At 49.9% G+C, this 22,758-nt stretch overlaps 1 protein-coding gene across 1 annotated transcript in view; it reads left to right on the top strand.

Moving 5' to 3' along the window:
- Positions 1–22,632, top strand: part of CD81 (CD81 molecule) — a 33,375-nt gene extending 10,743 nt beyond the window's left edge. The window contains exons 2-8 of the mRNA XM_055813964.1: positions 2–116; positions 12,298–12,395; positions 15,306–15,380; positions 18,083–18,190; positions 19,135–19,233; positions 19,558–19,647; positions 20,343–22,632. Coding sequence (XP_055669939.1) covers positions 2–116; positions 12,298–12,395; positions 15,306–15,380; positions 18,083–18,190; positions 19,135–19,233; positions 19,558–19,647; positions 20,343–20,405 — 648 coding nt within the window. The 3' untranslated portion in view covers positions 20,406–22,632. The remainder of the gene's footprint in view (position 1; positions 117–12,297; positions 12,396–15,305; positions 15,381–18,082; positions 18,191–19,134; positions 19,234–19,557; positions 19,648–20,342) is intronic.
- Positions 22,633–22,758: the final 126 nt, after the last annotated feature.

Here is a 22,758-nt window from a genome sequence, read left to right as displayed (position 1 = left end):
GCTGGCTGGAGGCATCATACTGGGAGTGGCCCTTTGGCTCCGGCATGACTCGCAGACAACAAATATCCTCTACCTGCAGCTGGGGGAGAAGCAGGCCCCAAACACCTTCTATGTCGGTAAGTCTGGGGATGCTGGCATCGCTGTGTGGGCATCGTGCCCTAGGGTGGACTGCAGAGTGCCCAGAGTCAGGGTGGAAAGCTCTGGGTGAGCAGCAAGGAGGTCAGACTAAAAATACCTCGTGCTGCCCCCGTGCTCCCCAAAATATCCCCTGCCATGGCAATCAAAGCATTCATTAAATGTTGGCTGTGGCCCAAGTACAGAATCTAAAGTCATGGCACCTAAAAGCGCAAGAAAATGTGTCGTGGCATGGTAGATTTTCTCTGGTGCTGTTCTCCGCTGTGGTCTCTCCTGGAGCATGTTTGGGAAGACGGGACTTCTTGGAAGCGTGTCTCATTTCCTATCCAAAGGGATGTAAAAGTAGCTGATGGAGTGACTGGCGGTGGAAAGTGAAGCTCGGTGAGCTCGTGACTCATGTTCTCCAGGAGGGGCAGGTGGAGCCTCTGTGTGTTATGGTTAAGCTTAGCGTGATTTTTATTAATTTGACAGCATGCTGGCTTGCTGGAAGATGAAAACCCCTATTTTTGCCCTATTCTCCACTGATCCCTCACAGATGAGGGGGAGCAGCTTGCAGGAGAGGCTGGCTGCCGGGAAGGGGCCTGGAGTGCAGACCACTGGGGCTGGTGCAAGGACCCGTCTAATCCAATGTCCTGTTCTCACCTGTAGCTGAAATTACCTTCTGGAAAAGGTTTTCCCTGCTTGCCCATGAAATGGTATGGCTGAGCCCTCTCCCTGGCTGTGCCAGGTTACGGTGGATGCTCCCACTGTAAACGGTGGTGGGGTTTTCTCCCTTGCTGTCTCCCCTCTCCTGCGTCATGCCCCAAGGTGTATTTACAGCATTTCCCCTTTGTAGATTTCTACTTTAAAAAGAGAAAAGGGAACTCTTAAGAAGTTAAACTCTTCCCTTTCCAGGAACCAGCCCAAACATTTCCTTCCTTCTGGGGGCCAACAAATGACATCTCCCTAGTTAACATATTTCTTCCAAAACCTGGGGTACCTGGAGCGCAGGAGCTGAGCCCTCCCACCTGTTGGGCATCTTCTGCTCTTCCACCCCTTTTTGTTTTGTCTTTGTCCTCGGCCTTTGCTATTTAGAAGGCAGGGGGGAATGGACTGTGGGTCCCACCACTGTGCTGGGATTTCTTATGCCCGTGAACAGCCCATGATTAGAGGCTGGCTGTCTTTTTAAAGTTATATTCAGCAACAGATTGGCCTGGATTCCTTCTGGCGGCTGTAATTTCCATGCAGTAATAACAGCAGAGCATTTCTTTCAGCTGCTGCCTCTCCCAGCCAGCCCTCTGGAGTCTGAAGGCTGGATTTCTTTTTGCTTTTTCTTTTTTTTTCCTTTCCCTGCACCCCCTACAACTGATACTCCCTCCTTTTTCTCCTCTGACATCCAATGTACACAATGTTCCCGCTTCAGGAGCGGGAACCTCTCTGGGGTTGGCCTCCAGAGCTGGGTTGGTGTGGGTTTTTTTTGTAGCCCCGCCTTGCAAAGCACTTTTTGGTCTCTGGCATGGTGTGGTGGTCCTGAGGTCTGTCAGGAGGCTTTTAAAGGCCAGCCAGGCTTTGCCATGGTGCTGCAGGACAGGGGGAAGCAATAAAACTGTCAGAGGAGGAGAATTTGCACCATGGGGTTTGTACTTAGCGAGGAGGGGGGAGTGGGAAAACAGTGCCTTGGCGTCTCCTGGTTTCTCTGTGCCCTTTCCCCTACCCCAGAGTTGGAGCTGTTTTATTAAAGGTTATTTTCCCTAGGTGTCTCTATGTTTATGGGAGTAGAAAAATAACACAGCTGGTTGGTGTGTGTGATTTGATGGCAACAGGGAAGTGGTTAGGAGGATGTGGGGAGTGTGGCAGCTACCAGGGTACCAGGTGTGATGCTTATTTGCCCTCAGCCCACTGCAGGAGCAGGAGGATGGGAGCAGTCCTTGCTCTCAGCTTCCCCTGCAGCCGGATCAGACTGCTGCAGCAGCCACTCTTGCAGCCCCCACAGGCACAGGCAACTGTTCCCCGGCTCGCCTCTCCAGGCTGCGAGGTGGGAGCTCCTGAGGTTGGGGTTTCCCGCAGGCAGTACCCACTTGCCCCAGCACTTTGGCACTGCAACCACAAGTTATCTTGTGGGCTGGCTTGGGAGGTTATTAAACAGGCTCTTGTTCATGGACTTTTCCTCAGCACGGCTCGCAAAACATCTGATCCCCTAACCACTTGTTACAGTCTTGGCTTTGGCACTTCCATTTTGGCTGTGGACCCAACGCTCCAGCAAATGACAAGTTAACTGCTTCAGCACTGTAAAGACCAAGCAGTAACAGGGATGGGGGTAGCTGGAGCATCCTAGTTCCATGCTTTCATGACTATAAAGGAAAATACTTGCCTGAGCTAGGCTTATGGTCTATATGCATTTATTTACTGTATTTATAGCTGAAAAACTAAGATCTTTCTTGCTTCTTGCCCTTGTATAACACTGTGTCTGGAGGCTGGGCAAAGTGTTGATAGCAGGCCAAAGAACATCCTTCAAGAGAGATCAAGGCATTGATAAGTTGGATGCTAACAACTGGTTAACCAGTTCTTATTGACCCTACACATAAAGTACCATTTTAAAAAACACCAAACAAACTAAAACTATTTCAGTAAGTTATGAGAGTCCATGGGAAAAGGCTGAGCTGCTCCATCTCTGCGGATACCAGTACAAACTGGAACAGCCTGATCTCTCCATAATAAGTTGGTGCTGCAGTGTCACTGGTTTTAAGAGCCCCTGGGGATCTTGAAGAGGTGGGTGACACTGGACTTACTGTTTTTCCCCCATCTCAGTGGGATGATAGCAAGGATAATGTGACAGGAAAGCCAGGTTCCCCGTCCTTCAGGGATCTGGTTATGTGATGCACAGGGATGGCTGCTGCGGGCAAAACGCTTTCAGCTGGGTGGGGACAAAAGCCTTGGCTCTTGTTTGCTGTAAAACCTCAACCCTGGATTTCACACTTTGCCCCTTGCTGGGCCACCTGTGTGCTGGGAGCATGACTGGGTGCTCAGGCCTGCCACCCACCCTTCCCGTGCTTTCCCTGAAGCTGCCTGACGAGGAGCGGAGCGCAGCAGCAGGATGGTCTCAGCTTCGCTCTCGCCTGCCAGATCCAAAATAGGAAATCTGCTTCCAGCTGCTCACAGCAAGTGACAGGGTGACATGACCTGTGGCTCTAATTAGCTCGGCCCTGGGAGCAGGGCCAGCCACGAGGAAGAGTGCAAAGGCATCCAGAGCTGGGGTGCGGTTTTCCATGTAGCTTTGGAGGTGAGGAGGGGCTTGGTTTTGCTGCTGTTTAGGGGTTTTTGTGTTTTAATGCTAAATCGTCTCCTGAGCAGTGTCTCCTTCCCAGAGCACGCTGGCACTGGCGTTCCTTGGGAGGGGTGTAAGGTTTTGGACAGGCATGCAGTGGCGGGTTAAACTTGGCCACTGAGGCTGCTGCCACTGCTCCCTTTCCTTGCTGTCCTGTTCATGATGTTGCCCCAACAGAAAGGCAGCAGGGTTTTTTCATATTTTTTTTTTCGGGGGGGGGGAGGTGGGGGAAGTCCCTAGCAGACAGGCTGATGATTGTGGATCCGGCTCCCAGAAGGGTCCAGCAGCAAAGCCTGTGGGAGTCAAGGAGGGGACATCTGGGTGCAGCAACGAGTTCAGGCTGATTTTGAGGCCATGAGCGTGCCTGTGAAATGGTGTGCTGTGCTACGGCAGGACGGGAGGCTGGCTAACAGGGCACAGGCTGTCTAACAAGGTGAATTACAGACTCGTCGCTTTCCTGCTCCATACAAATACAATCCAGGATAATGATTTCTGCCCTCGAAATGAATTCAAGCTGCTTTTTGTGCAGACTGGGCTGGAAGAAATGGGCCAGAAAGCACAGGGATGCTTTGAAGTCTTTCTCAGAAATGAGTATGAAACAGAGTTGAACTGCAGTTGCATCCGCATGCTTGTCCTTGAAGTCAGCACGACACCGTTGCTGGCAGGCTTTTGTGGGTGTGCTCGGGATTTTTTGAAGTTCCGTCCTGAGGCTTTGCTGGCCTTGGGGCGGCCTGACCCTCGCAGAGGAGAAGCACTGCCAAGTGGCAGTGCATTCATGGGTAGGGAGCAGGATGCCTGCCTGAGCTTCCCCAGGGCTTGTCTGCTGTCCTCACAGCGTGTGAGGATGCTTTGGCCACTCTTGCTGTAGGTCCCAGATGTGGCCGGTCATGCAGAGCAGCCTGGCACATCATCCAGACTTGCGCTGGCTAGGCAGTTGTGGAGGAGCTGTCCCTCCTATCCGTAACAGCAGCTCTTTTCAGAGTTAGCCTTTTCAGGACTGCCTTGGACGCAGCAGTGATTTCCAGGGTTTCATGGAGGTTTTCATTGCAGAGGGGGTTGCACTGGGCATTGGTGTGTTGTAAAGGCTCTGGAAGCCAATACTGCTATAGTGAGTGTGGACTTGCCATGAGCAATGGGACTTCTTGGTTTCTGCTCATGGTCCCATCCTTGTCTTGATCCCTCCAGAAAGGCATCTTTTAAAGGTGATGCCAACGTCTGTGTATCATGGGGTTAGACTCAACAGCAAATCTTTTGCTAAACTTGTTGTGAAAGGCCTAGAGAAGAGCCCGAGTCCTGTTCTCTAGGTACTGTAATAAACACCAGTGAAAAAACACCTTCCGTTTTGGCCTGAGGCACTGCAGTGATGCCTGTGGATGCACACAGCTGGTTCAGCACTGGTTTTTCTTACCTGTTTGTGCTCTACTGTTTCAAGGCTTCGTGTGTCAGTGGTTTGCCAGTAGGGGCTCAAGCTGTGGCCAGGCTTGCATGCTTGGGAGTGTAAACCAAGGGTTGCATTTGGCCTTGAACCACAGTGAGCAAAACTGATTATTTAAAAATTTTAATTAAATATTTTAAAAAATATGTTTATGGATTTTTGTAAAAAATAGGACTATATGCATTTTTCTCTCTTGGAAATAAACTTATTTACGGTTAAGAGCTATGTAATTATTTAGTTTCTTAAAAGCTGGCATTTACTGGTTCTAGATTTTTCTTCTAATCACTCTCAGATCAACTCCAGTAATATTGGAATTCTTTTTGAAATAGTAGTTTTGAGACAAAACACTTTGTCAGTACTGTCTGGCTTACACTACATATCTGGCAATACAAGCAATCTTTTTAATTTTTATCATAGAGTTCAATTTATATTAAAAAAGCAACTTTTATTTAATCACAATTCAATCTACCTTCATTGTGGCCAACTGCTGCGATTCGTTCACTCTGCAGACTAAAATTGGTTACAATTTAAGGCCATAAATCAGTACCATCAGGTTTTGCTTGGGTCAGATACATCTGACTACAAATAATGCAGTTGTCCTCCTCCTTTGTCACCTCTCACTGGCTGTGCTGGGGGCCTGTGCCAAAGGTGGCTTCTTGCTTTTCAGAGCTGTAGCTTTCGTCACTTTCCTTTGAAAACCTGCTATGTGTTTAGGGATGCAAAGCCTACAGGAAATCCTCCACCTCAGGATTTGGGCTCTGTCAGTAGGCGAGACCCCTGGGCACGTGGAGGTGTCCAGCAGTGTGTTGTGGCCTGGGGCAGCAAAGGGTTGGGCTGGCATCTTCCAGCCTGGGTCTCCGGTGCTGCACCACTGTTGCCCCTTCCAGTCCTGGAGATGTGCAGCAGACCACCTCCCCGCTTGCGTGGGTGTGCCAGCATTGGAAAACTCGGGTCCTCATCCAGTGTTTCTGGGGTAGGCAGAAATCTGACTGACTGAGGCATCTCTGCACAGAGCCGTTTTGGGTATGGGTATGTGCACACCAGGATGTTGTTTGGGGCTTTCTCCACCTCCCCTTTGCTTTTCTGACAGAGGTGTGTCCCGTGCTTCTTTCTGGCCTTGTTCTTGCAGACAAGGGCAGCATGCACAGCCTTTCATCTTGCCGTGTGAGGCACGCTGCCCCAGGAGAGCTCTCCATACTTTGTGGCCCTGTTGCTCCATCTGAAAGTCATTAGCAGCCACAGAGCAGCAATGTTTTTCTTCGGAAGGGGGCGGAGAGGGACGGAGGGGCTTCCCGGTTGTCGTCTTCCAGCAAACTCTCTCCTTTTCCACCCCCTCTGCCTCGTCCCACTTCCAAGAAAGCACTGTAGGCTCTGCTGGGCCAGTTCTGCTGGGCAGCTGGACAAAAATGTCCCGGAGACCCTCCCTCACTGGCTGGCTGGTGCAGCCACCCGTTTCCCGCTCCTATTCCTTCCTGGAGGGACTTTCTGCTCCCTGCCTGTATCTTGCTCCGCTGTTACAAGGAAGCACGTCATGGTCATTTTTTCGGCTTACAGAGAGGGCATTTTTCCAGTTTGGTGGTGTGGGGTAGGATGGAGTCTCCCTCCCACCACCGTCTGGTGGTCCCACCCTTCCCTGCAGCAGGAGTGGTGTCAAGCCCTGTGATGTCTCCAGGCCAGGAGCCACGGCAGGGTAGGCACCACAGCCCACCCTCCTTCCCTCCCTCGGAGGCTTGCAAAACTCTTGGATGTGCAGAGTTGTGCCCCCCAGGAGCCTGTCCGTCGGGAGAATAAACACAAAAATCTCTTCCCTCTGCTCCCAGCCCCTTCTTAAAGCACATCCCGTGGGGAGGGCAGGCACGGCTTGGAGAGCTGCCTGGGCTTCCTGGGAAGCATGGTGTGATGCTGGGGGTGTGTGCATCTTATGTTTTTCTTCTCTTTTATGTCTTTTGGAAGCATTGCCATGGTGACCTGGGAGAAGAGACTGGCTTCCATTAGCTTAATGAGTTAAAGCTGCTGGGAGGGGATTGAAATGGGGGGAGGGGTAGGGCACTGCTTGGGAATGCCCATGCCTGGAGCTGCACAGAATTTCTGGTGGGGCACCAGAGGAGGGCTGGCCGGGCCAGCCTGCTCCCTGCTTGTTTTGGAGGGACTCTGCTGTGCTTGTGCCTCCTTTTACTTGTTTTTCATCATGTCCTTTTTTTTAAGTCTGTTTTTTTTCTACTTGTTTCTTTACTTCCCAGCAGGGACAGGACATGGGTTTTACAACCCTGCAGGCACCAGCTATGCCGCTTTAATGCCAGTGCAAGTACTGACATAGATTTCTGCCTTTTTCTCTCCCTTTCCTGCTCCCAGAACTGAGCATCCAGCTTCCCACCTGGCCCAGAGGCAAAGGGCTCTCCAAAGACCAAAGACGTATCATCTGCGTGAGCTGGGAGCTAAGCTGCCCTCTTAGCTGCTTTTTTTGTTCTTTCCCACCTAGCACCATCCAGAGAGAAGTACTCTATTACTATCAGTCCCCTCAGTCTGATATCTGGGGGCTTTCCACGTGGCTTAAGCTTTAGGAGGTCCCTGCCTCCCAGAGCAGCATATGCCCTGGTGGTGTCAGGGAACAGGGGGTGATGTTTGGTCATTGCTGTTGCTTTTTTCTGGTGCATTGTGTCCTAATGGCTCTTGAGTGAAGGGATCATATCGTGGTTGCTGTGTTTCTGCTTTGGATTCAAACAGGACCCTGAATCTCTCTGTAATGAGTAGGTGAAGCTAAGACTGGTTGGTCCTCTTTCCCTCTTTCTGTTTTAAGGCTCCATCTCAAAGAGAGAGAAAGTGTTCCAGGCAGTATTGATACCACTCATCTCTGTGAGTCCTTCTCTGACTTCCCCAACTCCAAAGATGCAGGTCCTGCAGCTCACTGCTTGCTTTCATGGGTGGGTGGTTATACATGGCAGCTTCAGCAACCATCATTACTGCTGCCTTAACAGAGAACTGTGCCCTAGGGTTAGAAATAACGCTCTAGTGTTACTGCAGGATGTGGAGGCACGTTGGTACCGTGAACACCTATAAATGATTAGCTCACTGTACCTGTTGCTGCAGCTCTAACTATTCTAACTACTGCTGCTGACGGAGGGAGCAGCATGACTGTAGGCACTGCAGTTTGCATTTTATAACTCTCTTGATTTTATTTTTTGTTCATGGCAAACAGCATTTCTTGTCTTAAACCCCCTGAGAAAACGGCAATACAAATGAGCTGGGAAGTGTCATGTGAAAGGCAGCTGGAGCCTTGCTCATGCAGGATTGTGCCAGTTTGGGTGGAGCCCTTAGGAGGGAATGCTGCTTTGGTGAGGAGTTTCTCATGCAGGACCGGCTGGCAGGATTAACCCCGTCTCTGATGCTTACAGAGGAGGCTTGTGCTAGGGGGAGTCTGCTCTGACTTTAAGGAGGATAATGTGTCATTCGGGATGGGGATGACAGGTACCTTGCTCACAGACACTGAGCCCAAACCCATGCTAGCTGTCATCCTTGCTGCCTGCCAGGAATGAAAGCTAAGATGTGTCAGGCCGCTTTCAGGGAAGAGGTCTTGGCTGTTCCCGTCTGGGCTGTGGATGCTATGAAATAGCCCCCCAGCTGCCTGGCACCCAGTCCGGAGGCAGAGACACCCCACCGGCCCCATCCCTTGTGGGGAAACAAACGCCATCCAAAGCGTGTGGTGGGCACTTTGGTTGCTTTTGTTCGCTCTTGCAGCTTTCAGCTTGGCATTTCTGTAGAGAAACACCACTAGCATTTATGGTACAAGACACTATTGTTGCATTAAATACTTTGTGCTTGTTTTTAAATAAACTCTGGAGCAGAGTCCCACTTAGTGGCCTGCCAGGAGGCTGCTCTGGCCCTCAATAACAAAAGGCAGGACCGTAATGGCCACTTGTTTGTGCCTGGGAAGGAAGCTGGCCTTCATCCCAAAAGCCTTCCAGGGATTTTTCTGGATTTCTGAGTTCAGGCCAGTCATCACTGCCCTCTCCCCCACCTGGCTGCGTGTTCCTGCTGTTCCCACCCCACTGGTCACATCCACTGGGCTCCGTCAGGAAGCAGCACACGGTGCACATCTTCCCTTCCCTCTTTTACTTATTGCTCTTTGCTTGCTTGACAGCAGCGCTGGCTCTGGTGAGGAGTTGGCGAAGCGTGAGCAGGGGAGAAGCAGGAAGCCGGGACCTCACTTGCCTGTCCGAGGTCTGCATGGCCTGTGTGGGGTGGGAGCTCAGCAGGTCAGGTTTGGCTTTGGTATTTTTTTGAGCTGCACAAATCCCAGCAAGTATACAGGCTTCTGGAAGACTTCTGTAAAACAGCAAATGGGTCTCTTTCCTCTTAGTCTCCTCCATCAGTTAAGGTTCTTGCCAGTTTTCAGAGCGAAACTTCCCTAGCTGCCAGCAGCTCCTAAATTTTCCTGATGATCTCCATATAAGAAAGACATTTTTTACAGTGAGAACAACCATTTGCTTGGAACAACCTCCCCAGGGCCATGGTAGAGTCCCCATTGCTGGAGGCTTTCAAGATAACAACTGGACAGGGTGCTGGATAGTCTCATGTAGGCTGCCTTTCCCACAGACGGTTGGACCAGATGATCTTTTGAGGTCCCTTCAAACCTGGGCTGCTCTATGGCTCTGTGATCTCCTGGCTATATTTGGTCAGCCTAGAAGTTGCCCTTAGTGCTGTTTAAGACTTTGAGAATAAAATCTTCTGTCTGTAGGAGTGACCTGGTCATTGGGGTCCCTGCAGCATCATTCTGCTTTGTCTCCAGATGTGCTGCATCTGCTTGTTACTTACCTACCGAGGTGGTTAGCCTGAATAGTGACTTCTCAGGTGTTGAAATGACTTGCCCCCAGCTCAGCTTTGTCTTCTCTTTGATGACTTAATGGGAGGAGAAGTCAGAAGCTGCTGCGCTCTGAGATGAGCAAAGTTGATTTTCCAAGAGCAACTTGTAATGAAGACTCTCCAGTGGAAAGCCACCCAAGGCTAAGACGGAAAAACTTGATGTGGTTTGGGTTGAAAACCCAAACCAGCAGCATCACTGGTATGAGCTGGAGCGGTGAGGGCTGGTTCTTGGGCATTAACAAATTCTGGTGACCATAAGCAGACCTTTTTTTTTGGGAGCCCATTACTGATTGTAATTGTTCTTCTTGAAACTGGTTATGTGGCTTCCGAAAATCTCAGCTGGTTTCTGGAGCCTGGCAGGCGTCCAGCAGACAGCCTTCATTGTGCAGGATGCGTTTGTGCCTTCCCATCACCCCCAGCCCCTTTGGGACTCCTTGGCCCTGCGCACACCCTTGCCTGGTGCTCACCATGCTGGCTCTCTGCCTGGTTGCCACCGCACTCCACCTCACGTCAAATCCAGCTATTGGGGTAAAATCACCTAATTCTACTTCAGACACGGCCACCAAACTTTACCTGCTGCCCTGTCCTTTCCAAGAAATTCTGCTGGGGGATTTCCTTTGCTTGTTTTTCCCCTTCTCTTCACATCATTTAAGGAGGTGTCTTGACCCTGGCTGGGGAGCTTCAACAGCCCAACTGCCTCTTGGGTTTTTGTGGCTGCTAGGCTCTGAAGCTCCTTCAATACGCATCAGGAGGTGCGGCTTGTGTCTTTTTTCCCTTCTGCTGGCAACGTTGCTGTGAGGATGTTGGTGTCACTGGCCAGGCTTTGTGAAGAGGGGCTTCCTGCGGGGTCAGCACGCTCCATTGTGCTGGCACTTCCCCTGCAGCTGGCTTCCTCCCTCCTGCAGCGCCTAAATATAGTGGGAGGCATTGTACAAGCACAGTGCTGGTGAGAAATGCTGTCCGGAGGGTCCCTGTGCTGGGGCTGCAGGGGTGGCGTTTCCATCACCACCTCTCACAGAGTTGGCCCTTGCATTGGCGCTTGCATTGTTTGGGTGCTGGTGACTTTTGTTTTAAGGAGGGAAGAGGCAGGAGCTAAAGTTCACCCTTTCCCAAGTTCAGTGTACCTGTAAGGGGATTTTAAACAAGTCAAGACCATTATTATGTATCTGGGTTTTTTTAGAGAAGGGTTTCAACTTGGCTTAACTCTGCTCTCAGCGCATGCACTTTAAACTTTGCACTTTATCGGATCGTTTAAAAGCTTACAAAGATAAGAAAAACCTTAAATGTGATGGCTATGTACAAGCAGTTTTAATCTTGAGCTCTGTTTATACTTCAGTGCTGTTCCTAAAGGGGAGTTGACAGTCTTGATTAATAACTATAAAAACATTTTGACTCATAGCAGAAGAATACATTTCATTGAAGGAATGTGTCTCCCAAGCACTAGCAAGATTCACTGTATTGCTGTTACCTCTGGGATGCCCCATGTATGTTTATTCTCATGATGGTAGGGTGTTTTTCGTTACTGTCAATTAAAAGTGGTGACTGCAGTCTTGCCTCATTTGTAATTATTTCTTTGATTATTTTTTGCATGTGTCAAATTGCTTTTGGATGGAAAGTAGGATTCACTTAGAAAACAGTAGAACAACAATACCTGAGAACAGTAGTTAACCAAAACCACACTAAATATATGAGATACACCAAGAGGAAGCTGTTTGTTTTTTTTTAAAAGGAAACAAATTTAACTGAGCTGGTAGCGTTTGGCCGAGTAACCACCATGGCCTCACCAGTCTCATGGTTATAGACTGTGGTGATTACTTGTGGCAGCAGACATGAGCCTTGAGCTAAGCTCTTGTTTCCTGAATGAATAAACTTCGGTTCTTCTGTTTTCAGAGCCTCAGACCCAACCCCACCCCCTGCCTCATTTCCAATCTTTGAACTAGTTATGGAGTAAGTTGGCTTTGCAAATTTAGTAAGTTGAAGTAAAAAAAGTAGTCTTTTGTGTAGAAGGGCCTATAACAAAGAAGCCAGATTATATTAAATGAGATGGCTTAAGCAGTGCTTTTCCCTTGGTTTTGTGGCTTGTCTGTCTTTAAAATGTTAGCCAGATAAATATTTGTATGATGTTTGATATAAATAAACCATATGCCTTATTGTTTATTTTAAAAGTTATGCTGACTAATCACTTTCATCTCCTCCGTTTAAATGTTTTAAACAGCCTGCCATGGGAACTCCCATATTACAGCTTTGAGGATGCTATAAAGCTTTGTCTTGCCAGCTACATCCTCTGCCTATTACTGCTTGAGCTCGCTGCGTTTCCTTTGATTTTGGAGATGATGCATTTCTTAAAGTTCTGCTGTTAGCAGCTACAAACACTTTGAGACCTGACTTGTGCCTGTTGTGTTGTTCTACTATGTCTGCTGCCGCCTCTGCTTGTATCTTCCAGGCCTTAATTCTGCACGCCCATAACGAGCCTCCCCGGGCAGCCCGACTGTCTTGCCAGGCACTCGGATGCTGCTGTACAAAGCTCTGCAGTAATGTGTCGGTCTCTCGCTCTGCCTTGCAGGAATCTACATCCTGATTGCAGTCGGAGCTGTCATGATGTTCGTGGGGTTCCTGGGATGCTACGGTGCTATTCAGGAGTCTCAGTGCCTTCTGGGAACGGTAAGAGGTGCAAAGCTGTGGATGCTGCTTGGCACTGGGATGTCCCTGCTGGGCAGCATGTGGCCGTGCCTCCCTTGCTGGAGACTTTTCCAGCAAATGGGCTGGAAGGATGCATGGGCGCGTAGGTGGGAACTAGCAGACCTCTGCAAGGAGCAAGGCAGTGCTGTCTGGCTGAGGGCATCTCTGCCCAGCCTGCTGGAGCTCCAGCTGAGCCGGCAGGCATGCTGCAGGCTCCTGCTCGTGCCTGGTTGCAGGACAGAGGCTGAAGCCAGCAGCATAGCAGAAGAGGTGCGAACAGCAGGACTCTTGGAGATTCATTCTCCCTGTTATATGTGAAAACCCCTGCCATGGTCTAAGCAAGCCCTTTTTCTTACCTGATGTCCCCTACAGCTTCCCCTGTTGCTTCATTTTAAGGCTGCCTGTGGCAATTCCAGTTCTTCTAAGGGATCATCTACTATTTTTATCTGTTGGGATGAGGAAACAGCAAAGATTTCCCAAAATGTCTAGTGAGGACGTCTAGGTGCATCCTGGAAAATCCATTACTGAAGTGCTGCAGGCATTCTTGATGTGAGGCAGCAGCTTGGGATTTCTGGCACAGGATGAGCTTAATTGTATAAACTGTGGCCACAAAAGCCTTTGCCTCGGGGCTAAGGGAGCCCCATTTATTTAAAGCAAGTTCTCACACGTGTTCCAGTGTTAAAAAAAAAAAAATATCAGAGGGGTAAAACATTAACAAAAAAAAATTTGGAAGGACTTTCCAGCACTTGGCTTCATTGGACTGGAAGATTCTTGCTGGTGGTGTGGTCACCCATGGGTGTGGATTCAGCCGGGACAGAGCAAAATGGAGCTGCTTTTCCTTGCTATCACAGACACTTCGCCTCTAGTTGCTTCTGTTTGCCATTGAGAAGGGGGTGCTTCTCACCAGCTTTTATCAAGCACTTCCGAACATCAGTGGATGAGAGCTGCTGTAGGAGTTCACAGGCATTGTCATTGCTGCTGAGAATAGGAGGAGCCCGCACACAAATCTGACAAGGGTTGTTGTAGCGAGGCCTGGCAGCTTTGGATTATTTTTTTTTTTTGTGTTAACGCAAGCGATTACAGAACCTGAATTACCCCTCCCTCTTAAAGTTGGAAAGAGGATTAGAAGGGCAGATGGTACAATGTACCTGAGGCCCGACAGGGAAACCGGCTGCCTTGGCTGAAATTAGCAGCTCTAGCTGCTGTGCGCTGCACGTGTTTGCTCATGCCTTGGCTCGCCAGACTGGAGACACCTCGCGATGACGCTTTCTGCTGGCTGAGGATCCCACCGTGCTCCAAGAACATTTCCAGGCAGCTTCCTCAGGGTGTTGCAGGGAAGCAGTCGCTGTGCCCTCTCCTGCAGCCAGCTGATGGGGGGACTATAGGCTTACTGCAAAGGGGGAAAGCACCACAAAGCTCCACACTATTGAAATCCTGTGCCCAAGGCAGCATGGCAGCTAAGCGGCGAGACCCCAGGAGGGCGGGAGGGGGCTGCTTGGCATGGAGCAGGCTCTGCTCTCTGGGAAGGGGCTGGGGCACATCCTGACCGGGAGCACCGCTGTGCTCCCATAGCGTCAAGCTGCATCTCTGGTGTGTGCAGCCAGCCTGCAGAACTGCGTCTGCAGGAAGTTGCGCCTCTAAATCTGGGATAAATGAGCTACCCTGCACTGGAGGGTGAGCGCTGCAAGAGTGAGCCCTAGTACTTAAACACAGAAGTTAAGTACTTAACCACGCCCGCGATTTAGGGTGATGTGATTCCTTGGGGGGGATGTGGGACCCAGTCCCCCAAAGACATTTCTGGAGAACCAGGGGCAGATAGGTGTTTAAATAAGAGCTGGTTGTTCAGGAACTGGACAAAGATGTTGAAAGTCCTTTTCCCGCTGTCAGGACAGTACTACCGATTCCATTTTGCTGATAACGCTTTGCTCTTCTATGTGAGAGGCAGGTCATGGCATCATTCTGGAAACTCCTGTTTCCTCTGGTGTTGAAGAAAATGGAACAGGGCTTTGTCTGGAATAGAGACTGCCCAGCAGCCAGAGGCTGTTGTCCCACCCCATGCTGTGATTTTTGTCTTCCCCTGGCAGCTTCAGCTCTTTTGCTTCTTTACTTCCGTGGCAACTCTCCCAGTCTGGGGCTTTTCCCAGGAAGAAGTCACTGAGGGTAATGTTGTTGTGGAGGCAATGCTGGCTGTGTGCGGAGCATGCCTGTCCATGCCTTCTCACTTGACCCTGATGTGTGAGCTTTATGGCTTCCCATTCCCAGTCTAACAGACTGAACATCACGACATGATCCTGGGATCTGAGCAAAAAGTTAGAGGGAGGCTTTGGGGGGATGGCAGGGAGGAGTGCTGGGACTGCACAAAAAGGGTGGGACTGTGAGAGAACATCGGTGTTAGTATTTACACAGAAAACTGCAGTAGCCTTGCAGGGCTGTGGATGCCAAGAGAAGTGGCCATAAATCACACCCTGACACCCTGCAGCTCTTCGGCAGCTGAAATGTGCTTTTAACCCTGCACTGGCAATTCCCGTCCTTGGAGCATCTGTGGCAGAGCAGGAAGCTTGTCTGGATGGCCCTGCGGGTGCATGAAGAGGAGCGCTGTGTCTTGTGGCGCACAGGGCAGCCTCACCCCTGCCAGCCCCTGTGTGGGAAGGACTCTGCTAATCCCAGCTCTGCCATTCCAGTGGGAATTCTGGACATGAGGTGGCATCCGATGAGTTATAGGAAAATGTGTTTGGGCTAAGTGCGTGTGTGAGAGAGAAAATGGGTTGAAGTCAGGCAACACCTTGCTCCGATCTCTGTCAGTAGAAGTTCTGCTTCACACCTCTGCCCACCTAATTGCTGCTCTTGCCTGTAGCCAGGCATGCTGAGTGTCCTCTTGATTTGTCTTTGCAGTTCTTCACTTGCCTGGTGATCCTGTTTGCCTGTGAAGTTGCGGCTGGCATTTGGGGATTCGTCAACAAAGACCAAGTAAGACAACTCAAAAACCTGCGTTTGTGGGACTGGGAGGCTGGGGCAGAACCGCAGCAGATCCCGGTGTGAGCTGTTTTGCTCACAAGCTGCTCCCGGACTGAGTCACGGGGGCTTGGATTAGCTGTGTGACCCAGGCAGGTCACCTAACTCCTCTTGGCTGGGCTGATGAACTTTAAATGTGAGCACTTGATGGTAGCAGCTGCCACTCACAATATGTAGTGCAATGTCTGGAATAAAAATAACCCTGTCTCGCTCGGGTCTCCTCCTTGCTGCCACAGTCAGTGACCGCATGAGTTGATTCATGTACAAAGTCGTGAAGGAAAGGCATCTGCACAGCCTAGGTGCCAAAGAGCGAACCCAGCTGCGTGGCCCCGATGGGAGGGAATACCGTACAGGGAGAGCTTGTGTCTGTGTTAATGGGATTGCATGGTGCTGCCTGCTCTTTGCCAGTATCATATAACCCACTTGGGCTATTCATCTGCTAGGACTGAGCTCACTGGTGATTGATATGCTGTGCACACGTGAGGGGTAGAAGTGCTGTGTCTGTCCCAGGCACCTGGCGAGGGACTGCTCGGATAAGGTCCTCTGCCTGGAGAGGATAGGATTAGCCAAAGGGCAGGACTGAAAATTGTAGCTTTTCCTTCCCCCTCCGCTCACCTTCCCTTCGCCGCCTTGCTCGCACACGTGCAGAGTTTGGGCTCAAGGAGCAAAACCATTAATGTATGGGAACCACGGCCATGCTGCAGCAAGCAGCGGGCTGTTTGTTGATCACTCAGCCACCGAGGGTGTGGAGGTGAGATGGGGACTACTTGGCAGAGTAGGAGATGTGTTCACCAAGAGAGGTAAGCCAGCTGTGTAAGGAGGTGGTGGCCTGCTCAGCTTTCACAGCGTGTAGGCCACAGGCGACCAGCTCAGCCGTGAGTGGGAACACCCTTGGAGTCATTCACTGGAGAGAGCATGACTTCATGGCAATAAACTCTTCTGTGGCTCAACATACAGTTATGCAGGCAGGGTGCTGTTTCCTAGCAATTTAGGAGTTAATTCACCTTTGCAGAGGGGCTGTGCCTCCCGCACAGGATGTTAGTTTGTGAATCCCGAAGAGTCCAAGATGCGCAACTGAACTGACAGCAAAAAAAGCGAAGCCTGAATAAGGAGGGACCCTGTGGCTGTTGCTTTCCGTCCTGGGGAGAAGGTGCTTGGCCACCTGAGCATAAAGCTGAGAAATTTAGGATTTGCCAATACAAGAGTGGTGGCCTCAACCCCTAAAATTGATTTTGCATTTTGAAGTGAACGGTGGCCGTTTGTTGGCCCCAGAAGCTTTTGCAGCCTTGGTGATGAATGGGCTGTTTGGGAGGCCCCGCTCATAAGGCAGGCAGCTTCTCCCGCCTCAGCTGGGGCACCTGGGGCGCAGCGTGGGCTGGGAGGGAAGCGCTGAATGATCCCAGCCGCTGCGAGCTGCTCCCGGTGGGGACTCCGTTCCACCTGGGTTTGCAGCCCCTTGCGGGGACAGTAGTCTTCTGCCGTGTGGGCACAGGGTGCTCCTGCACAAAAGCTGAAGGCAGTCTGTCCCTCAGCCTGCCTGCTTGGAGATGCTTTAGATACAGGATGGGGAGGCAGGGGGGAGGCAAGAAGAAGCAGGATTATTTTTTTCCACGTACCAGAATCGGATGTTTTGATCGGAGAACATCACCCTCCAAAGCAAACTTTTTTGAGCAGTGATGGAGAAATGCTGGGATAATTGACTGAAATCATGCTCCTTCTTGCTGCAGTTTCTTTTTTCATGCGCTAATCCAGCCTTCGCTGTCAAGAGCAGATGTTCTGGGAAGCATTTTCCCTTTTGTACGTGCTTGTATTTTTTCCTTTTGCTTCTCTTGCATGTCCTCCTTTCATCTGTCTCTCCCAAATTATTGGAGGGTGTTAGAGGAGAAGCCGCAAGGCCAGTTTCCCTGAAAATGAAAGAGTTACTGCATTGTGGAGCTGACCCCCATGGGTGGCTGCAGTTTACCAGCCCAGGTGGCAGGGCTGGCGTACCGATAAGGCTTCTCATATAACCATTTACAGGATGGGGGACCCAGCCAGAGTTTGACATCCATCTGAAAGCACCTAAGCTGCCCAACCCAAATGATCCACCTCATGCAGCTGGAGTGTGCAATCTTTTCCAAATTCCTGCCATCCCCTCGAAGCCAGACAGCAAGCCAGGGTGCTACAGATGGCCTTGCTTGTGCACCCCACCTCCTCCTGACCTCCTCAGAGTGTCCTCCCTCAGCAGCCTCGGTGGGAGTTGTGTTGCCTGCTTGTTTTGTCTCCATATGTCAGGTAGTTCAGGACAAGCTGTCTCTGCGTTCCTGAGCCCAAGAGCAGATCCACGTGGGCTGAAGGCTGTCTCAGATCTTGGGGTTCACCCTCCAGGCCTTGGCAGTTTGGGCTGCTAGAGAGAGCTCGTGGAGCACTCCGGCTGGCTAGTGGATGAGGTTCTCAATATTTGCTGCTCTTAACATGCTGTAGCTGGCGGGACGTGAGCCTTATGAAAGGCAGGCCTTTCTTCACACACCTGTGCAAGTAAACGGGGTCCAAATCTATTTAAAAACTGCTCGCCCACCTGCGAGTGCCATTAGAGGGAGCATGCCCCCTTCGGGCACGTCTGCTGCGTGGGTTACCTCCTTCTCTAGCTGAAAGGGAGTTTTTCCCGTCTTTCCTAGATAGCCAAAGATGTGAAGCAGTTCTATGATCAAGCGTTTCAACAAGCGCTCATGGCAGAGTCAGACGCGAGCAACGGGAAGGCTGTAGTGAAGACCTTTCATGAAACGGTAAGATGTCAGCAGTCTTGCTGCACGCTCTGCTGGGGCTGCTGCGGTTGGCCAAAGCAGCCGCTGGTGGATGGGACCCCCCTGCGGGCTGCGAAAGCCACCCAGTTAACTTCTGCGTGTGGTTTGTCAGTGGGTAAGTGGTGACGCGCGACTGTCACTGCACATAGACTGATCCTCCCCACCGAGGCAGAGGCAGTAAGTTGAACTACAAGTCCTCAGGCAGGGAATGAAGGCAACCCTGGATTTTTTTTATGCTTAGGAGCAAACTGGATCAAATGTGTTCTAAGCACTGTGATTTTGCTGCCTGCTTTCCAAGCTCTATGTAGAAATTTCCATAGGGGTTCCTTGCAGCCAGAGGAAATGAGAGTGTGGGAGGAAGGAGAATTAAAAATGTGGGTCAGGAAAATGAATGGGAAAAGCAGGATCTAAAGCAGCTGGTGCTACATGCAGGTCTTAGCCTGTCAAGTTTGCTGTCCTTACACTCAAGAAACAGAGTTGTGCCCTCTTCGGTGTTCTGTCCTTCGCACTGTGCTGGGAAGTCTGGCCCGAGCTCTGATGAAGTTGCTTTTCATTTACCTCAGCACCCCTGGTTTAAGTAAAATTCAGTGGAAGAAAACTGTTGCTTTTAGGAACTAATCCTGATAACTCCTCTGCTCAGCAGGAAACAAAATCTCTGGGGAGAGTTGTGTTCACTGTCCTCCAGGATACCAATGCCAGACCTGTCTGGGACTATTGTAGGAAGTAGCTGCATTGCATGGAAAGAAAAAAAATTAATTTGGAGATTTATATCCCCCCTCCCTTGTTTCCCCCTACAAGATGGTCTTAGGTGGCTTCAAGGATGTTTAACGGTGGGGAGAGCATTGCGTGAGTGTTTGCAGTCTGCTAATGCTGGGGGGTTTGGGGTTTGTTTGGGGTTTTTTTTCTTTCTCTCTCTCTCCATGTAGCTGGACTGCTGTGGTCCTGACAATGTAGTAGCAGCTGTCACTCCTGTTTGGAGAGATGACCTCTGCCCGAAGAAGGACATCCTGAAAAGCCTTATTGAGGTAGGCACAGCTGCGCGTTGCTCAGCACAGCTTCTGCGAGGAAACTCAGCTGCCAGGGAAACTTGGGGATTTATTGGGAATTAGGTAAAGGGTGGAGATTTCATTTATTTGTGGGTGGCGTAGAGAGCTGTCAGAGGTTCCTGTCAGTTCGTCCTTTGCTGTTCCCGCTTGAGGGGGCTGGCAGGTGTGGAGGGGTGAAATCTGGTGGGAGGTCCTAGAGCCAGGACCCATGGATGTGAGCAGGACCAGGGACCTGCCTTTCTGGTTGCTGGGGATGGGTGACGGGAAAGCACCCTCTCTGACCAGCATGCTTCTCTGCTTCAGTCCTCAAGCTGCCACAAAAAAATTGATGAGCTGTTCTCTGGGAAGCTGTACCTGATTGGTATCGCTGCCATCGTGGTTGCCGTGATCATGGTAAGTGTGACTGCGTGGTGTCCTGCTGTTGGGGGATGTGGACAAGCCGCCTTGGGGTGCCCTGGTCCTGTTCTGGCTGGGCTGGATCCATCCCTCTCCAGATGCTTCTGCAGCTTGGCGCGCAGCACCAGCCCTCTGTACCCCAGCTGCTCTGGGACATGGCAAGACCAGGGGCTTCATCATCCCTCCAGGGGATTGGGACGTCAGGGCAGGCGCCCGGGGAGCGCAGTAAAGCAGGAGCATCTGCAACGCCATCCAGAAGGGCAGAGCACCATCAGCCTTCCTGGCTGCCTCCAACACCGCACGTTTCTCGGGCTGCTGTATTTTGTCACTGGGGTCTGCAGTGGGAAGGGATTTGCTTTCTTTGCCACGGTGGGTTTGCTCCCCAGTGAGCGGTGGGTGGCGTGGGCTGGTAGCCTAGCGCCTGCCCAAAGGCTGGGCTGTAATGCTAGAGGGATTCTGAGCATTTGCTGCAGCTTGCAACAGTACCACCACTGCTGTCCTCGAGAGAGGGGGGGAACATCATCTTATCTCGAACTGGCCATCTCCTAATGAAAACAGCAGCAAAGACACAGCGTCTCTGCCCTTATCTCTGGCATGACAGTGTTTATGTGGAGTGGGGGACCTTGGGAGAGGGGGGAGCTCCTGCATCATACTGGCAGGTGCCTCACTGGTGCCCTTGTGTCTCCCAACAGATCTTCGAAATGATCCTGAGCATGGTGCTGTGCTGTGGCATAAGGAACAGCTCCGTCTACTGAGCCGTGAGAACTGGGGGAGGGGAAGGGGGGAGCAGGGCAGACGGCGCTAGAGGGGACCCCAAGTGCCACCAAGTGACCAGGAGACATTTCAACAAAAGACAAAAAAACCTATGTATATAAATACTTCCAGTATTACCATCCAGTACTTATCATTTTTATTTTTAAGTACTTTTTTTTTTTAAAATAAATAAAACTTTCCCGTATCCTTGTGGCTGAGTTAGTTACACATCAGTTTTGTGTGATGGGGAAAGCTGCCATAGCAGCAGATCGAGTCCTTCCTCCCACTTCCACAGCCCCCGTAACTCAGAAATAACGCTGGTGGAAGATGTGCAGAGGAGAAGGCTGCAGCCTGTTACCGGAAAACTTTGCCTTGGTTTTTACTCTCTTATTGAACACCAACTTTTTTTTATATATGTAATTGGATGCTGAAGCAGAATTTAGCATTTTTGTTCATTTGTACTTATCTTTTCCTACCATCACCCTGACTCCCTGGCGTTTCCAAGCTGTCTGTAGGGAAGCCTGGCTGACTGCCCAAAACCTGGGAGAGAGGGAGAGGAGAGGAAGCAGCCCCGTCACCTGGGCGCAAGTGTCCTGGAGGAAATGCAGGCACATTGTTCCTCTCCGACCTGTTTGTATTGTAGGTCAGTCCTCTAACAGAAGTCACGCTTAATTTTTTTTACTTTCTGAAGAGTCGGAATGTTTTTGGCTTTTTGTTTTTTGTGGGGTTTTTCTTGGGGCTATAACTTCATAAACTGGCTCATTTCCATTGATTCATTATGTTGAAGGAACAGTGGCTGGGGGTGAATTTTAGTCCCAATTTTTCAAATATAACAAACTGAATATTGTCGCTTTCTAACTTCCTTCAATGTTCCTTTATAGACATATGGTTTTGGGAAAGTCTAGTTCAGAACTAAGTTTCCGCTGTTAAGCTAATGCTTGCATACAAATGATACTAGAAAAATGAAGAAAACATTTTTTTTCTAAAGAAAAAAAAAAAAGTCTTTAACCTTAGAAATCCTGCATTTATGTACTGCAGGATGATGCTTGGGGGGTGCCCAGCCATATGCATACACATTTAAAATGTCATCTTAGCATCACTCTCTTGTTCAGTGAAGCTTTCGTTACTTACAGCATATTGTCGCACACTGTAACATTGCTGGGAAATTTTCATAACCTGATTTTGGGAAAAAAAAAAAAAAAGTTTATTTTTAAGACCTTCCACTTCCAGTTACATCAATGGCAGGAGATCAGCTTATCAAAGCCAGGGAATTCAGGATTTTAGATCGCACTAGTTAAAACGCTTTCTTGTGACCTGGTAAGCTTTGATTGCCAGTTTGATGTATGTGGCTTCTGTTGTATGCCACGCCATTACCATGTAGATAGAGGGAGAGAGTGACCCAGGAGCTATGTAATAAAATCAGAGCGTCTCTAAAAAGATTATATGTATAGTTCTATAGATATATATTTTTAAGCAAAGCCTTTTCCTTAGCAGTAGGGGCACTTGAGCTGGGAATGATAGTATCTCTCAGCTCTTTGCCACCTCGAAACAGGTAAGGGGAGGAGTTGAAACCAGTGATCATCTTCCCCACTTCAGGAATACTTCTGTTTCTTCAAGTATTTCGCTCTCCCCCTTTGTTGCAGTGAAGAGCTTCAGATCAGATCAGGAGGGAGACCCGCAATCATTTTAAACTACTACCTTGTCCACTGCATGTGGCTGCCGTGGCCTTTGCCGCTGCTGGATAGGAAATTCCTGCACTGGGGCAAACTGATCCGTTTGGAGGCTTTTCTCCCCTTCCCCTCCCCCTGCTTTCCTCTTCCTGCCTTTTAGTATATAGGGCCTTTTAAAAAGTATATAGGTAAATATATATATATCAAGTTGTGCTGGGTAAGAGGAGGAAGTGCTTCAACAGAACTTCGGATTGAGGGGTTGGACAGGGAAGGATTCAGCCTTAGAAATAGCCTTAAAGCAACACTGCCCTGAATGTCCACGTTGTGCACTTCGAGAATGAGATGAGGTTTTGCAGTAGGTAACCCCTTCCCGGGCTCCCCAGCATAGCTCCTTCAGGTCATCTACTCTGGTGTGTGGCTATATGTATATGCATCAACCAAGCATGTTTGTTTACATATATGTGCATCGGGATTGTTAGCATACAGAATGGATGTGTAACTTGCTGCCTTTTTTGTTGACTGTTGATAAATGTGTATAAATATGCCGTTAAGCATTTCAGTTCTGTTTTCTTTCCTTATACCGTATTTTTGATACTGTTCAGTATTCAGTTGATGCTGTGTATGTAGCTGGAGCTCTGTTTGAAGACGGACTGGGTACGGACTGGGTCTCGATGCAGGTCAGGTG

The sequence above is a fragment of the Falco peregrinus genome, chromosome 9 (genome assembly GCF_023634155.1).
Source record: "Falco peregrinus isolate bFalPer1 chromosome 9, bFalPer1.pri, whole genome shotgun sequence".
Lineage (NCBI taxonomy): Eukaryota > Metazoa > Chordata > Aves > Falconiformes > Falconidae > Falco > Falco peregrinus.
Note: the sequence above shows the minus strand (reverse complement) of the source record. Positions and strands in the feature narration are given on the sequence as shown.